Genomic DNA, 18,416 nt, shown 5'->3' with positions numbered 1-18,416 from the left:
GAGAGCAATAAAGAAAAGAGACAATGGAGTCAGGTGTTTTGCTTTTTACAGGCACAAATATATTTATGTATACGAACTGTGTCCATCATAAAAATGTCCGCATATAATCACCACTCTTCTGTTCACATTTCTTACATCGTTCGCTCATTTGGAAATGAAAGGAAAAAAAACAATAAAGCGGAAACCTCAAGAAGAAAGACTGGAAAAGGGAGAGGAACAAGGTGGTTTGTGGAGGCCGGCACTTGCCTGGTGGTCACGTGCACGTTGGGGTGTGCAAGCACTCACTTGAGCCGTGCGCCAATAGCAGGCGCTGCGACTTACGGCACAGACCGCAGAAGATACGTTGGGTGAGGGGGGGGGGTGGAGGGAGAGGGGGCAGAGAGGTAGAGAGGCTGAGTGAGTTCGTTATAGACGGAAAGAACAAGGGATGTATATACACTCAGTCACACAGCAAACGCGACCATTGGCCATCCGCAGCGGCGAGAATGAAAAGAAAAGAACAGGGATGGTCATAGACAACTATATATATAGTATACATATATAGACCAGTCTTTCTCTCTCGCAGTCTCTTGTGTTTCTATGTACACCATCGTCAGCGTGTGTATGTCGAGGAAAAAAAGAAAAAAAAAAGACAGCGCCACCGTCGTTTCACTACAGTTCCAGGCGCACCACGCACACACATATGCACTATAACCCATCACTTCGTCTTCTTGTCTTTTTCATACACACACACACATGGCATCGCGCGTCACACTTACACACATGCACGCTTTCACGTTCAGGCGGTTCTATGTACAAAAGCGAAAGAAAAAAAATTTCAATGACTCGATCGAGACACGGAACACAACGCCGTGCTCGAGTGGGGGAATAGTTTTATTTTCTCTCTTACTTTTCCACTTCTCGCTCTTTCTATCACGTAAACAAGTATACGTTCATTTCTCCTGGAATGTCGTGATAAGCATGGAGCAAGAAACCAAACGTGACCGCACACTACACGATACGACAACGAACGCAAGGATTCGAGCGTGATCACACCAGCGGCTCGTTCACTTGGTATATCTTAAAAAAAAAGCGTGAATTAAGGTGACAAACAAGAAGAGCAGGCACACACAAAAAACAGTAATAATAAAACAGGCTGAGTTGGCAAAAAAGCACACGAGCGGCCATTTGCGTGTTCAAGAAAAGTCACCGGAGTGGCGCTGCATAAAGCTGCATAAAGAAAGAGAAGGGGGCGAGAATCACGTACGTCAGCTCGCGAAAATCGACACGACAGTCCCAACAGCCAGAATAGCATCGGCGCAACACAATTAAGACAGTCACTATAGCAGACCTCGCACAATAAAAAAAGCATGTATAAGCACACGCAGAAAAGGCCCGCGGTAGCAATAAGGTCCGCCAATTCGCATGCGGACAACGTTTTTTTCACGTGCGCAACGCAATCCTGCGGTCTTAATGTACACGCAAGTCTCCTGTGCCCCCAGTGCTACAACTGCTATTCGCATTTACTAAAACTCAGTTTAACCAGCGCGGCAACGACTCGAAAGAGTTTTAGTACATCGCGTCCGAAAGACATATCTTCTTACTGCGCGAGGCTGCCCACGCTTTGCGCCAGCTGCTCAATCGAAGGAAACAACGAGGAAACGTATAGGCACATTTATCGACACGTGTGACTCTGTGAGGAACTTAGGCTACAGTGAACTCCAGAGAGCATCAGGTTCGAATAAGTCCTGCATGCCTTGCAATGCAGTAGCACGGGAATGCAGTCTAAAGAACTCAATTGGAAAACAGATGCTATCCGTTTTCGAGTCGCCGCTAATTCAGCATAGCCTCTTTTAACGCCTAAATCTCGCCGAGGCCAGCTACATGTGCCTCCTGGTGCAACTGTTGGGAAACGCGTTCAATCCATCGTGATTTATCTCTGAGCAAGCTACGCCGCTCACTGATGCCCAATCGCCAAGTTGCTGTATGCGGTGAAGACATGTAATTGCTGAAAATTTCGCACACGGTGAGGTAGGCAAATACGCGAGCGCGAACTGCACGAGACAGAGCATAGTGTGGACGATGCAAACTTTTTTTTAAAAAATGTGTGTACTATTGCTACTGCAGAGATGCCGTTTCTGTGTTACACGGAAAGTGTCATTCTTTTACCTTCGCACGTTTATTTCAGTCTTCAGACCTGCGCACATATGGCTGCGCCCCCTCCTTTCGAAAAAAAAAAAAGAAAGAAAAGATGGCTGAAGCACAGCATCTTTCTTTTTTGCTTTCTTTCTAAACGGAACACGAAGAATAAGCCGCGCAGAACAACAAAGACGGCTATGCTTTGCGACGTGTCGCAATGCCACTTCGGGCACGCGTATACAAGTGGCCACTGGAGCACCTGTTAAATGACGTCCTAGCGTTAGAAAAATACGAAGTTGCCATTTCTTAATCCAAAATTAGATTCTCATAGCTTCGACATATCGGTGGGTGCCATAGTAAATGCGTTAGTATTTTTTTTTGCCTAGCCAAGTTCCATACAATTGCCACTTGCAGTTAAAAAAAGAGAGGCGGAAAGAAGAAGCTCTTTAGAAATATCTCTTTTGCTGGCATCTGATGATCACGGACGCAGAAGCGTCCAAAGATGCGCAAAAGAACGTCACTTGAGTGATAACAGCGACTACCACCAGACGGCGCTACGTGCAGCGACATTGCGACACCTCGAGGCCCGATAGAAGCGAAACACATGATGCGTATTTCACGCGTATTTAGGCGCTGCGTCCCCGCTCAGCGTTCAAGCCGCCTTATGTACAGGCTGCAATCACGACAGAAACGCGACTCGTATAGCTGCCGTTTTAACTTGTAATCAACTTATGAATACACAAATCAGCCCCGAATACAACGTGACTTTCGCGGGGCGTGCGACAGACGCAGTGGCGCCTGAAATACGCTTCGTGTGGTTACCGGTTGAGGCAGCGCGCTTCTGGAGAACTATCCGCAGTTATAGCACACATCCTATACGTCAACAAGGCATGGACGACTTAAGCTTTGAGAGCACATGTCAAACGGAGTACGTGTTAGACAGGTCAACAAAAATGAAAGCGAAAGTTCAAACGGAATCCGAACACATGCGTCAGCTGATGCGAAGACGACCAAGGAAAATGGCTGTCGCCAACAACTTGTTGCGAGAAAACCGCGGGCACTTCTTACTCATTTTCTGTTTCTTTCTTAATCGGGACAGTTTCAGTGCGTCGTTAATCGTGCCCGAGCATGACCGAGTAACAGGCTTGCCATTTGTGTACGAGCGTAATTCCCTGAATGCAAAGTGAGTCTGTACACACATATATCATAATCGCACCTGTACAAGAGAAAAAAAAAAGTATGTTCCCTCTGTCTTGTGTGTATTGTGAAGTTTCAGAGGTGAGAAGTGACGGTATCCTTTAAGAAAAAAAAAAACTGTAGCCATCCTGATCCTGCAAAAATGTACAAAAGCTATGCAATATCGCCGAACATGAGGGAGCACAGCTGAACAGAACTGGCAAGCGAATGATATGCCTTACAACGAACGTGATTTCCACGAAACTACCTGCCTCTAGCTATACGAACTGCCGTCCCATAAGGCCGACAAGGTCTTTAAAATTCCGTAGCAGTAATAGCTTATGCCTTAACTATTTTCAACCCGGAGTTATTTCTTTCGCGCGCATCTTCATCGTATTATACAAATTTGAAAAGTCGCTGCAGCTTTGCTAAATCCCTTAAATGGTTACTGCCGAGAAAAGACTTCCAGAATAGGATGCCTCCGGCTGCCTAAAAAAATTCGTACAGCTGTACTTTTACGTACTCTGTGTCAAAGCAAACAGCAATAAAAAATATATAGTTATTACGCTTTTGAATTCAATTTTTTAATCTCTTTTTTTACCACTCAATTATTGCTGTGGCTGCGACGGGAACAATCGTGGTGCACGTCTCAGTTCAGTAATATCTCCTATAGCCCTGCTTTCATTTCACTTTCACTATTCTCACCAGAAATGCGGGCACGTTCATGTAACTCTCGTTCGAGGCCTGACTATATTAACCCGACTCTGGCATCGTAATTAAACGTGACGCAACGAATCGGTCCCTGGCGGTCACTCAAACCAATCGTTTTGTAACCGCCAGAAATGATAGAGCGAAAAAAAAAATATTTAAATGAAATCACGAGGTTTATTGTCGTGAAAAAGCTACTAACGAGGTATCAAAGCAGACTTCATGCGGGGCTCTTTGGTTAATGTCAACCAACTTGCGTTATTAACTTGCACTCAAAGCACGGTAGACGAGCATTTCTTGTTCGCATTCAGCCATCCAATGGGATACGAGCTCGGCGCATTCTTGGCTTAATTTATGTGTCTTTAAGCAAAATTTCAACTTTCGCAATGCTCGGAACACGCATTATCTCTTCCCAACAAAAAAAAAAAGGAAAAGAGAAAGACGCGTGAGCTCAGTTCATATTCCTTTTACTCCGTGCCGCGTTAAGGTCAGTGGAAGCGGCGTAAACACTCCGGGGACAACAACCGCAAAAGGATGATCGTATTCCATAATTTAGGCCATTCTGCAGGTGCCTTCACAATGAGGTGGCGTAAATGATTTGCGAATGTGGCTGCGTGCGCAGCCTTTGCCCGCCTGCGCACTTGTATACAACGACCAGTCGCTGCTTTAATGAAGCCGTCCGAAGCGCTGAATGGGTTGAGCGTCTTGCGCGTACCACGCCGCTTCGCCATTGAGAATTTCATTCAATTTCGCGCCAATTAAATCGCAGCTTACGCAATTACAGTCACACAGGAAGCGGCGCACACTCATGCCGTATACGCCGCGCAGATATCGCCACTCCGCACGTTCTCCAGTTTATCGCCCAAACCGGATATCACGTTCGCTTCGCGATAGAAATAAGTAGGAAGAGAAAGATTACAAAGATAAACAAAAGAAAGAAGAAAAGCGCAAGTGTTAAGCTTCCCGTGATCACTACTAAATAGATTTTCTTTTTTTTCCTTTCACGATCCTAAAATTTTAAGACGAAGACGGCAATTAACGGTCTGCTGATGAAATATAGCCGCTCGATCATCGGTGATCATATTTGCAAGCTTCCTAGTGCGACGCTCTGTTCAATTTCTGTGCTAAGTGGCATCACGCGCTCCGCGATAGTGGCCGGTGCTTTTTTTAATGCTCTTCCTTTCTGACGCTTCGTCTATGTAGATCTTACGTGGAAGGCTCGAGCCTAACGTCGAACTCTTTTTTTTTTTCGGTGGTCTTGGCAATATCGGTTACTCGTCTCAGGGGTACATTTAGGCTAAGTGGAAGGTGGAAGCTTGGGTGCAACGGGTTTCTTTCAGCCGGCATGGACTGCGTCAGCGCACGCAAATAACACCACACGGGCTTTTTCTTTTTTTTTTTGACAATTTCCGTTCGCATCGAAATACGGCAGCGTCTGTCGGAAATCACGCGAGACTGATAAGCAGCAGCGGTAGCCTCTAATTACGTTCACTACAGGTCTAAATCATCTCTCGGAGACGTCCGTGTGCCCACACCCGACGTTCAGCCAACCCCGTCACTACGACTGCAGATTTCGTAATCTAACAAATCCGTCCGATGCTCCGCCTTCGAGAAACGCTATGCCTCGACGTGGCTCGCGAGTGAAGGTGCGAGAAGAACTGGAATGGGCGCCTCGAAGCTGCAAGGCGGTTGACGGCGCGGATGTTAAGTTGCGGTGCAAGTTCTAACGCGTTCTCTTAAGCATGCGAGTAAAATTTTCAGAAAGCAAATGAAGAAAGGTCAGTTGAGAGTGACAGAGGTGCGCCTCCTTCGGCTGAGCCTGAGCGCTTTCTAATTTAGAGCATCAGTAATAAGCGAGCGCCAGTAGCCTTTTTCGCAGCAACAATGAATCATGAGCCGACCCTCGATACGTTCTTTTCTTCCTTACATTTCTTTTTTATGTGTCGCGCCTCTGCTAGCTTGCAGCTAACGTGCCGCTTTCCGCGTCGTTTATATACATCCACAGCCAACGCTTTCTGCGATGGCCCGGCGACCTTTTGCTCTGGTATTGCTGCTATGCTAGCCCCTAACGTCACAGCCGCGCGACGGCTTCTCAGATTTCTCGGAAGCGCGCTCAAGTTCAGAAGCATTTCTTCGAAGTTACGTTATTTTTTTTCTTCGCTTTCTTTGTCTTTTTTTTTTTTCACCTCAACGCGCCTGCGTGCAAACATTTAAGCGCGGCCTGCCTGACGACAGCCAAGCTTTGTTACACACTGCAGATGTGCCGACCTCAGTCGATTGGGAAAGAATTGATGCTTGCCGCTTTAACGACAGGCACAAAGGAGACGGCGCACATCGTTGCAGAATGTTTCACAGGGCGAGCGAGAGAGAGTGTGCGGCCCCGAGGTGAAGAAGCAGAAGGAAAAAGAAAAAGTTCACGCGAAAGAAAGCCGGGACTTCGCCTAAATAGAATAGACAAAACGAAAAGTCGTCGGCGTCGCGCGATATCGAAATCGGCCGCGCCTCCTCCACAGCTCCAGGCCACCGCTTCGCTTGTTCGGTCGGTCGTCAGTGTCGCATGTGGTTGCCACACAGTGTGATCGAGCACGTTCGTCTTTGTCAAGGAGAGAGAGAAAGAAATCCACGAATTTCCAAACAACTTTTGTTAAAACTTTCGTTTGTGTCCTTTTTTCATTTTTTTTCAGCAGAGGACACACGCAAAAGCACGCTGGTTGGTGACAAATCAGGCTCATTTCACTTTTCTGTTATATCTTTTTCTTTGTTATATGCATGGGAGTGCGCACATTTTGGCGGTAATTACTAGAAAAAAGAAGGGGGGAGCCGGCACATACAACACTGCTGAGTGCTTGCATCCATCTGTTACTGGATCGGTTACATTTTAACGTGCCATCCTATATAGTCAATGCATCTAATGTTTCGTTGCTCCATATTGTATTTTGTTTTCTCTCCGTCAACTTTAATTAACATCACGACACTGCACACAACACGCTACTGCGAAGGTATTACCGAAGTTGCTTTCGCCCTCGAAGTTTTGAACACCCGGCAGCTTAACGAGATCAGGTTAAATTCGGCGGTTTTTACGTGTCATAACCACGATACGATTATGAGACACACCATAGCGTGGGGCAGGGGATTAATTTTGACCCCTGGGGTTTCGTGAATGTGCACCCAGTGCGCTGTTTCTTCTTTTCTTCTTTTTTGCGTTTCCCATCCATCAAAATGCGGCCGCCGCGGCCGGTATTCGATCCCGCGACTTCAGGTCTAGCAGCGCAACGCGAAAGCTACTATGCCACCACGACGGATTGCCTTAACGACGTGACTTTAGCGGGCAAAATTTTAGCTAACGCTTTGCGAAAAAGCGAAAGTGTATCCGGAAGGCCGCCAAATCTTCCGAGCACAACTGAAGCGAAGCGTCAGAAAGCGAAAGAACGAGCGGGCGCGCGAATAAGCGCACCTCGTGCGTTTATTTTGATCCACTTTTTTTGCTCTTTTTATAATCACAGCTTCAACGCGAAGCGACGCTGACAAAGAAAGGTCAGCCTTCTTTTCGAGGCTCTCCGACGCTATTGTCCTCTCGCGTCGCAACTGCTGCACGGCTCCATCTATCGCGTCTACAAAGTAGCACACAGTTGACGGCGCACGTGCCATATTCGCAAAGGCCACCAGCATTTAGCGATCGCCGCGGTACAATTACTCGCTCGGCTTCGAAGCAAGTGGGAGGAAGAAAGAACGACCGGAATTATATCTCTACACGTGGGACACGCATAGTTTCTCCGAGCGCCTAAGGAAAGAGAAATACGTCCCTCATTAAGCACGAACACTTTCGTATAGTAACGCGTTTATTGCTGTCCTCGTAGCCCCCCTCGAGGCGGATCAGATACTGCCTTCGTATTACGACTGTTTTCGTTATCCGCGTCAGCGTGTTCAACGATGCTCCCGCCGTTCCGGCCGAAAAAGGCTTTGCTCGGCGCCAAACGCAGCCACGGGCTCGCTACACAAAAGGGAAGGCCAACGTCGGAATTCACATGTCGGCTGTCTGCGCTTGCCTTCCCGGAGATCGGCACAAAGCCACTGAGAACTTTACGCGTGCAGTCCGACACACAATGCGCCATTCGTTACGTACACAATTTGAAAACGAATCGCCAAAAAAGGCAAGCGAAAAAAAAATTGAAAGAGAGACAGATAGAGCGAACAGCTATAGAGTACACACACGTGAAACACAATGTAAGGAAACGACAATCTATACGCGGACGCACACATACACAATCGGAACAAAATGACCAAACGAATGGAAAAAAAAAAAGTCTTACATAGACGGGAGCAGCAGGCGAAGTGGTTTTTGAGGTATATTACGTCTCGCTTGTGAAAGACAGTGCGATCGTCCCCCGCACGTGCGGGACGACCGATGTGGACTGTTCGCACGGGCGCTATACCCGCGAGGCACGGGCAATGAAAAAATGAAGCGGGCTGTTCTCATAGCGAGTCCCTCTGGAGCGAGCTCTAAGCAGTTGCGAACGCCACTTGTTGATATGCGTTTAAGCAAACGCGCTGTCTTCTTTCAAAAGGCACGAATAAGTTGGATGCGATACCGGTCTGCTGTGATGTCACCGGCGGTCCGTCAATATGCTATTAAATGGGTGTGAACTTTGACGGGTTGGCTGTGCTATTGCAATGACATCTCGATGCCTTCTTCAGATTTATGCATCCGTTAGTTTAACCCCGAGTCTACCTCCCTTCCCAACCCTGGCCCCACTATTCTTTCTCTCATGATGAAAAAGGAATTCGATTTGTACGAATAAATGGGCACATTTTTTTTTTGTTACTCGGTCACTTGCGTTTTACGCGCGGTAACTGTCGACTGATCGCTTGCGAGCAACTGCGAAGAGACGCATCCATTGGGCAAAACAGTCGGTAAAAAAAAAAGAAAATCGGTAGAAAACATAAATGCAGTGGAGTCATGACAACAGCGCTTAGTGAAAGGGTAAAACAAAAAGTAATATAGTAATGGACGCGCCAAGGAGGAACGTGCATCAAAAAGCAAAAAAAATCCATCGGCAGAGTGATCTGACAAAAAAAAAAGAGAAATGCCAGGCTCGTACAGGAAAACGCGCTCGGCTAAAAGAAGAAAAAAAAAACTGAAATAAAGACCCGGCGAAGTGAGCGAGAGAAGTGATGTCTGCCTACCTGGACTAGTTGGGCATGCCTGTCTCCGTCTCAGTGTGGGTGTCGAGGGGAGAAACGCGCCATATAGTGTAACGTGTGAAAACGCGGGTCGAAGTGGCGTGTCGTGAGTGTTGTGGTGTCGTCCAAGTAAGTGCGCGTGGTGTTGTGTGTATACAGGCTGTCGCGTCACTTTTGCTGCAAAACGAAGCGGAGGCCGCTCCGGCAGGACGTCGCGACCGTCGGCAGAGTCGTTGGTTGGCACCTTGTTTTCTTGCTGCAGCGTGTTGTCGCCCCCCTCGGAGAAGGATCGCGGTTCGCTCACACGGTGGCGAGAAACGGGACCGCGCACGCATCGTCGTGTACGTACACTGCGCACCCACCACCAGCACACTGGAGCCATTGGGTCCGGTGGCGGGAGAAGGCCCCGGCAGGATCGTCCGCGCACGGCGTGTGTAGTAGTTATGTACAAACAGCGGGGCGACCCCGTCCGGCCACACAACACGGCGGCGGCACCCACCACCACCACCACAGCAGCAGCAGCCGCGGAGCACGTGATGAGGAGCGGGTGGGTGGGGGGGGAGGGATTGCACTTTTTTTGTACGCGGCGGGTGTGGCGCACTCGCGCACCCCTGTCCTGCAGACCGGCGACGGCTAGGCGTCGTCGCAGCTGAATAGGCAGGGGTACAGCGTGGGTCAGTGGGCCGCCAGCGACTGACCCGGGTGGAGCGCCGAGTGTGGAGGAGGGGGCGGCGGCGGCGGCGGCGACTGCATCATGGCCGGCGGGGAGTGGTGGTGCATGTCTCCGGGCGATCCGCCGTGGCACATCATCATGTCCGGCGTCGGGGGTCCGCCGGGTGCCCCAGCCTGCGGCTGGTTGATGGGCGGCGTCATCCGCTTCTCCTTCTGCCGCCGGTTGCAGAACCAGACGCGGACCACTTCCTTCTCCAACTGCAGGCTGTCGGCCAGGGAGGCGATCTCCTGGGCGGACGGCTTGGGCTGCTTGTGGAAGTGCGACTCGAGGGCGCCCTTCACCGACACCTCGATGCTGGTGCGCTTCTTGCGCTTGCGTCCCTGGGCGGCGATCTTGTCGATGGACGTAGGCGAACCTGTGGTCGAATCGGCCTCCTCGAGCCACTTGGCTAGCAGCGGCTTGAGCTTACACATGTTCTTGAAGCTCAGCTGCAGAGCCTCGAACCGGCAGATGGTAGTCTGGCTGAAGACGTTCCCGTACAGCGTGCCGAGCGCGAGCCCGACGTCGGCTTGCGTGAAGCCGAGCTTGATGCGACGCTGCTTGAACTGCTTGGCGAACTGTTCCAGATCGTCCGAACTAGGCGCCTCCTCCTCGCCGCTTTCGCTGGGGTGCCGGTGGTGGTGGTGGTCCAGCGCGCGCGGGTCGTGCTGCCCGTGCATGTGCGGGTGGGGGGGCACCTGGTCGGCGTGAGGGACCTCTCGCATGGCCGGGTGGGCCGCGCCGCCCAGCATGCCGTTCATGCCGCCGTACGGGTGGTGGTGGTGTTGGTGGTGCTGCGGGTGCATGCCGCCCATGGCTCCCATGTGCGGCGACACCGCGGGGTGCCACGAGCCCATGTGCTGCGCGGTGGCCGCGCGCGCATGGTGGCTCCCGCTCAAGGGGTGGTGGTGGCCCAGCTCGGCCGCCTGAGCGGGCTTGATGTCGGCCATGCCGCCGGGCCCCATGGACCACATGGAGGCGTCCGTCTGCAACGACACCCACTGGTGGTGGTGGTGGCTCGACAGGCCGTTGGGTCCTCCCTGGTGGTGCGGCTGCGGCGGCATGTACTTCATCTCCGGCGGCTCGCGGCCGTAGCCCGCCGTCGGCTGCGATGCCGCCACCTGCATGGCCTGGCTCGGCGGCAGGTGCACCGACGTCAGGCTGGACACTGCCGACGTGCCGATGTACGGGTTCGACGCTGCTGCCATGCCGCCCTCCGCACGGGCGCCGCGCACATCTGACTCGGCCGAGCACTGGCTTCGCTATGCGGCCCGAGGGGCCGACGCCGCCGCCGCGGGGGCGCCCCCGCTGCTCGCCGGGAGGGGAGGGGCCCGCGGGAGGGCACCTCTCGTGGGGCCGCCTTCCGAGGGGGCCGGACTGCGCACGCGCGCACGGGGCCCGCGGGCGGGACGCAGCGCCCGAGAGCACCGCGCGACCGACGCGGCGGTGGCGCCGACGCGCGGGCGTCCCGTACAACAACGAGGCGTCGCGAGGGCGAGCTCGACGGAACGCGCGCGCCGACCGGCAGCGGTGGCGGTGGCACTCGACTATCGACGGTCTTCGCTTACGGGTCGCGAGACAGTTGCGGGCGTTACAGGGGACGTGTCCGACTTGAAGCTTGCGCTGAATCCTTTCATTTAAAGCGATGCGCGAATCCTTCAAATAAACTAGCTTTTTAATTTTTTTTTTTTTCACAGCTGCTCTGGTCGGTTTATTTCCCTCTTGAATATAGCAGCGAAATAAAGCCTTTTTACACCCTTTGGAGCCTCGTGTCCTCATTGTGAAGTTCCTCGTGCGTCACATATTTGATGCATCTCTTCGCGATCGTTTCTCTAGAAGGCCCTGCATTGCTTGACTAATACCTCACATTCGTATGCCATACTATACTATATAGCGGCGCAGCTGTTATCGTATCCCGGACGCAAATGTTGGCTTGCATGGTATCAAGACAGATGTGAATGAAGCCCTGCTTGGGTGGAAAATAAACACGACGATGGTGATCTGTTTGAGTGCATTTCCAGCTAAACTCTATAAATATACACATTGCATGTTTAACTCCAAGACGTATAGAGAGCGAAGAAATGAAATGCGGGGTGGTATGCCAAATGCACATAAAATTTGGTACCCTGCACTGGGGTGTCACTACCATGATGCTTGCTTGCATCAGTTGGCGTAACGTGTGCCAGGCACAGTTAAACAAGATCCGAGCCCTGTATATCAGTGTGATTTTGTCAAGATCTGCGAGTTATCGTGCACTCCTTCCTGGAATGTTGTCGGAAAGGCGAAGGCAAGCAATAATGATAAAAGAAATAATCTGTTTGCCTTGTTGATTTTAAGCACGTATAAGTATGGTAAAGCTTTAGTAGCAGGCCAGGTACAAGTTCCCTATTGTAATGTATTCTTAAAAGCACTTCTTGTTGGGCTAGTTGGTAGCCATTCATTATAAAATATGAAGACGCCAAATAAACATACACACACAAGAGAAGAAAACGGGACATGTCCCGTTTTCTTCTCTTGTGTGTATCTGTTTATTTGGCGTCTTCATATTTATAATGTAATGCATTCGTAACGAATAAAGTAATCCGGCTCAAGCTCTTTACTTTCCAGGGTTAATTGAGCAAGAAACATTTCACAGCCGCATACATAGGCGAAACCGCTTGTTGCTTACTAAAGATCCACTATATAGTAATTGCATTTATATAATAACTTATTTGCTACAGTAGGACCATCAGAGATCGTCCATGTTAGCATTAAAGCTCTATTCGAGAGACCTTCCCACGTTACTGGCTATGTCAACGACGTGTTAACAGAATTTGTAGTTGATACCTGCGGCAAAATGGGGTTACGCTAAGGTAATCTGGTCATACTGCATGAAAGAATACCCCCTAAAGTGCCAAGCGGCATCATAATGAAATTCTTAATAGATGACAAATGTATTAATGCAGTAAAACCAGTTGAACACCAGGGTATTTCCTGTCCTGCTGTCCTTTATGTTTTAATAAGGTGTTTTTTTTTTCTTTCGCGGGTCCCATGCATGCAGCTGTCGTTCCAGCAATCACAGCCTTCTTAATTGATAATGCTGAGGTCCACTAAAGAGAGAGATATAATTGCCACTGAAAGCCACATCTATGGGCTCCGTCGACCATGACACGGGCAACAATAACGGCAACGCTGAGAACGTACGACGGCGTTCGTACGTCGACGGAACGACGACAGCCCAGCAGCGGCACGATGGCTTACAGGTGTCAGACCGCGGGTCGTACTCTGCCATGGATGGGGACAAATGCAATTCTTTTCTGGCAATTTTCGCTCGCCGCAGATCATGGCAAACACGGACAATACACACTGCACGAAAGCTGGACGAGGTATCCTGGACAGGATATATCACCCCCCCCCCCCCAAAAAAAAAAATGTTATATATATATAGCACATGTGAATCTATCCTGCGCCTTTCCTGAACTGTGCCTAGTATTCCTTCAGTTCCGAAATTCAAGGCAAGCGAAGTGCTTACAGCTTTTCTTTGACATCGAAAGCGAACCTTGTACTGTGCTACGTACTATAATATATCCCTACAGGAGAACACCGGCTGACCTTCCGACTACACAAGAACGTAGCCGCATTAAGCCGCAGGCTGTGATATTCGCGCAGCTCACGTACACACGTGTGCACACTCGTGGCAAGGCGAGACTTCGCGTGTACGAGAGGCATTTTTGTCTGGTCCCCGGCATTAAAACAACGAAACCACGAAAAAAGGTGTCGCGAACGTGTGGGACAAGCCACCGACACGAAAGCACACACACATACGCTCATACAGCGTGCAAGTGTAGCGGCGGCAGCATTATAGTGAACAGCAGATCAGCTGCACGCATTATCCTCCGCTGTTTAGGCCCGTCGGAAATGTTTTATTAATGTTCGCGTCTCCTCCGGCTTCCGACGCGGCCGTTGCAGTGTTATACGCCGCGCAGGCACCGAACTGGCCAGCGCGTTTTTGGATTCCGATCAGTGCAAATAGGAGTCACTACGTTAAGCCGGGGGAGCACCCGCTCGCAGGGGTGATTCCTGCGAATACGCCCCCCCCCCTCCCTTCCTTTCTGGCTCCTGTGCCACTGTCCTGCGCACACGCTCAGAGGAGACATACCCCGGAGGACATTCCTTTGCACACTCCCGCGTGTTTTGCGCAGTCATTGGCTGCGGCCGACCCAAGGTTGCTATATGCTCGTTTGTGGGTTTAGCTTGTGGCCATGCTGCTGCGGACACGAGGATGTCGCAGAGACGACTGGATCAACGAGGTCTACTACCGGTGGTGCTCGGTGATCTGTGTGTGAAGGCCGCAGTTTATAAGGAGCGGACACGACATTACAGCGTTCTGCGGGTTGAACCTTCGGCGCTTGACAAGGTTCCCGGATCGTTTCGCTGTGAGGCGATATACGGAGTTGGCGGCGCCGAAGAGCGGCCGCTTCATGACTGGTGTCCTCCGCAGGCCGTGGATTATGTTCGTGGCACGTTTCGACACTGTCCTGTATGTACAGACCCTGACACGTACGCACACATACACGGTCGTCCGTGCCCGACTTTGTCGTGCGCGATATAGACCACTTTCTATAGCGTTTCCCATTTCTTCCAAGTTGTCGCACAAGCCGGATTGTCCTCGAGGGGCTTCAGAAGTGATAAAACGGTGAGAATTATTTTTCTTTGCTTACTGCTGTACCGACTTTGCAAGCTTAATATGGTTACCTTGGGCTTTTTCTTTTTTTGCTTTTTTTTGATGCCCTTCAACTTACTAAGAGACGGCCGCACATGAAACTTTCAGAGCAAAAGCGCCCTCATCGAAAGAAAATGAAGTCTTTGAACTGACAACTTTCATCGAAACCGGGATCAGATGTTATATATATGGCGTCAAATTGTCCATGTTCTGAAATTCTGAAAGCCAACTGTCCATTAGTTCTGCGGAATTCAGGGTAAGAACGGTGAAAACCTGAACTTCAGTGGCAAATGGTCCTTCGCACGCTGAGCATTTAATCAATGTATGAAAGACATGCATTACGGTGTTATAGTTAGGTTTTTCAGCCTGCTCACATTTCCATGTCGAATAAGATTATATCTGCCCTCTGGCCGCTGTAGATATATATGAAATATCACGGCTTCCGTTCATGTGAGGAAAAGGCGTCGACTCAAAGTGACAAAGGGAACATGTTCCTACAGAAAATTAAGAATGGAAAAAGGGAACGTTGCGGCCAGCTATAGTCTTATATGCCGTAGCTGCTGCTCTTTTCAGTGTCAGAAAATATATCCTCTCGTACAGTTCTCGCGTATGCTGGTGCTTCCTATTCCAGCGCCATATTGTACGACGTCATGTGCGGACGGATAACGTATATACCGCATTCGCAAGGCATGCTTCAACTCTAACGAACCGATTACCTTTCTTTTCTTTCCCTTCCTGTGGACATTTTAGCTTTGTATAATACACTTTGCAACTGCCGGATGAAGACGACGCTCGCCTTCAGAGCTGTGGCGCTGCGGCTAAACGCGAATTCTGTGCCACATCGAATAGCTCGTTTCCTGCAATTCGGCCAGCCCAACGGCGACAATCGTAACGTGCTTGCGGAAGAAAATTTGCTCGGACGTCGAAATTCCGAGCCGCCAATGCGGCAGGAACGCGACGCCACATATCTTCCACACTCGATCGTGGCACCTCGCCTTCGCATGTCCATACACATGCGCACGTATACAAGCGTGTGGTATATACGGACCCGCAAGGGCCGATCAATCGCGGAGTCTGCGCTGCGTGCCAGCTCCAATCACGCAGGGATTTCCAAATGCGCAAACAGCGCCAATAAATTGGTTATTTGCTTTTCACTTTCTCGACTTATTTTATACATATACATATATCCACACCTCGCCCCTACACGCACGTCACACACGCCGGCTGTTTCGTGCCGTCGCTTCGCTCCGGTATAAAGCTGCGTATGCGTGGCTCGCGATTTCAATCACGCGATGCCTCCACGGTATATATATACTTCCAGCAACGACAGGCCGCCGATACATATATACTCGGCCTCAGAGACCCTCGCCGGTATACAATATTCAATAAGACGAAACCAAACACGCGCGGAGGACGTCGACGCGCCAAGTGTCGTGCACGACACTCAACCCACACGCGTTAGACGGAGCACGCGTTTCCTATGGACGCATGCACTGCAGTCGCCGAAAAATGGAAACGAGACTTTGCGGCCGGCAAGCTCGCAAAACACTCGCCCCGCGTGAGCACACAACGACGCTTTATTGATAGCGCCTTCGGAAGCCTTTAGCGTTTTCGTGACATCAGGCCCGAAAGTTTGTGCTCCACGAAGAAGGAAGGGGGCCGCAGGTGGGGAGGGGAGGGGGGTTGCTAGGTGTTCCAAACACTCGCAGTCGTCGCATTTGGACAGAATCAACTGCATCGGTGTCGATGGCAAGCACTCGGTCTGTATCATAGTTTGCTCAGACTTGTGGTATACAGCCTGCATATATGCACGGTTTGAGGACGACGCTGTTGGGTGAAAAATTGATGGCGCACATCTGCGTTCGTATACGTAAAAGACACAGTCAACGCGTTAGTTACGTCTGCGTGCGTGGTATACAAGTGGCGTGATACAAGGGCGCCGGCGCTATATGTATGCATCGAGCCGCGCCCATTGTTCATTTCGGTTTAGCTCAAACGCGAATGGTTTTGGTTTGCCGTATGTACATATGTGCGGAGGCTTTCTGCAAGGCAAGCTTCAACCGCATCGCATGCGAACTCAGCTCTCATGAACGCGGTTGGCAACAAGCGCTTTCTTTGCTGAGAGGAGAAGTTTCGCGTGTTCTTTATACGGATGCGGGCTCATGAGTGAACGTCTGTTGGTACAAAGTCGTAAGTTATTATATCAGAAAAATACAGACATCGCCGTTAAGGTAAAGAATCAGTGCAAAGAACAGATGAAAAAATTATTGTTTTACCGTCGGCGAATGTTTTTTTTTTAAGTCTTTTTCTGCGTTTAACTATAGGCGAAGCCTTGCGGCAGAAAAGGGGTGCTCTAGGGGGGAGGGGAACCGGTGCCCTCTTCTTCCTCGAGGTGGAGTGGTCCCGAGGTCGGCTCTGCAAAGAGGCGGCCAGGCCCTTCCTGGTCCCTCAAAAAGTCCAAAAAAGCCCGCCAAAGCTGGACTGAGTCCCTGGGACCGATGTGCGATGGCGGGTCGAGCCACTCCTGCAGGGTGCCAAATCGGCTCCCAGCCCAGGGAGTGTAGTGTCCTTTCACGGACTGTGTCAAAGGCAGAGCAGCTCCACAGAAGATGTCCGGCCATACCTCTGGCCGGGCATGCCGGGCACTTAGAGCTCGGGTATGAGTGCGAGTTGATGAGGTGTAAACCTTGCTGCTAACAGAAGCTGGCCGGTCTGGGCTCGGCGAAGAACAAGACATAGAACAACTTTATTGAAGAATAAAACGCTCAATGGTTGGAGCCCCCTAGACAAGGGTCCCACTGGCTTCCGCACGCCGTCTTGCTTGTCGGATGATGGCCCTTTGGACCTCTTCCTGTGAGCTGGACAGCGCCGCCTCCCATTGTGTATGATCCGTAATTTCTGTGTTTGTCTTTTGTGTATATGCCGTGCATGCCCATGAGATGTGGTCTAAGGTTGGCGTGGCTCCGCACCATGGGCATGTGTCCGCATATCTTTCAGGGTGAATTTTATGGAGAATGTGCAGGTTATATGTATACGTTTGCAGCTTTCTCCATATAACCTGTTCTTCCTTACTGAGGTTCTTATCTGGGGGTGGTAGTTTCCTTCTATTTCCTCTGTGGTAGTTTAAAATTGCAGAGTAGTTCTGATCAATCGGGATCAGGTCTTCAGAGGCGTCCTGTGAGCACCCGTAGTGTGTAGCATGCGCACGAGCTACTCTGTCAGCCTTTTCGTTTCCCTTGATTCCCTCATGACTGGGTACCCATATAAGGTGAAATCTGGCTCGGGGTTTTATATTTTGTATAATCCTATAGGCTGCGGTGCATACTCGTCCCCTGAGGTAGCTTCTGCATGCCGCTTGAGAGTCTGATAGGATGATTATTTGCTGTTTGTTTGGTTCCATCGCTTTGATAGCAAGGGCTATTGCGATTTCTTCTGCTTCCACGATAGTGGTGTTGCAAGTGAGGCGCTAATGATTTCTCTGCCCAAGTAGTCAGTGACAGCAGCTACTGTTCTTTTCTGCCTGCCTGGGTATCTTGCCGCGTTCAAGAAGCGGGACTTTGGCTTGTCGCGGTGCGTTTTCTCAATGTATGCAGCTCTGGCTTCTCTTCTGCCTGCATGTAGAGTTGGGTCCATATTTCTGGGTATTGGCGCCACTTTGATGCAGTTTCTGATTATTTTGGGGATGGGTTTAGCTTGGTTGTGTTTTTCTAGGAACTCGTGATACCCGAGTCTGCCAAGGAGTTTCCTACCCATGGTCGCTTGTGCAAGAAATGTTTGAAAGCACGCTGGGCTGAAACCTTTACAACGCTGACAAGATCC

The 18,416-nt window shown here is 50.3% G+C and overlaps 1 protein-coding gene across 4 annotated transcripts in view; it reads right to left on the bottom strand.

Annotated features, from left to right (window-relative positions):
• vvl (ventral veins lacking) overlaps nt 1-18,416 on the bottom strand; it is a 228,691-nt gene that overhangs the window by 64,908 nt on the left and 145,367 nt on the right. The window contains exons 1-2 of one of the 4 annotated variants that reach the window (XM_065425710.2): nt 8,313-11,143; nt 37-1,209 (exon numbers count right to left, since the gene is read on the bottom strand). The exons of 2 other annotated variants lie outside the window; for them this stretch is intronic. In XM_065425710.2, the coding sequence (XP_065281782.1) occupies nt 9,859-11,103 (1,245 nt within the window). In that variant the 5' untranslated portion in view covers nt 11,104-11,143 and the 3' untranslated portion in view covers nt 37-1,209; nt 8,313-9,858. Of the gene's footprint in view, nt 1-36; nt 1,210-8,312; nt 11,144-18,416 lie in introns of those variants that run through there. One more of the 4 variants, XR_010562941.2, reaches the window with a different exon arrangement.

Source organism: Dermacentor albipictus, chromosome 5 (genome assembly GCF_038994185.2).
Source record: "Dermacentor albipictus isolate Rhodes 1998 colony chromosome 5, USDA_Dalb.pri_finalv2, whole genome shotgun sequence".
In the NCBI taxonomy this organism is placed as follows: Eukaryota; Metazoa; Arthropoda; class Arachnida; order Ixodida; family Ixodidae; genus Dermacentor; species Dermacentor albipictus.
Note: the sequence above shows the minus strand (reverse complement) of the source record. Positions and strands in the feature narration are given on the sequence as shown.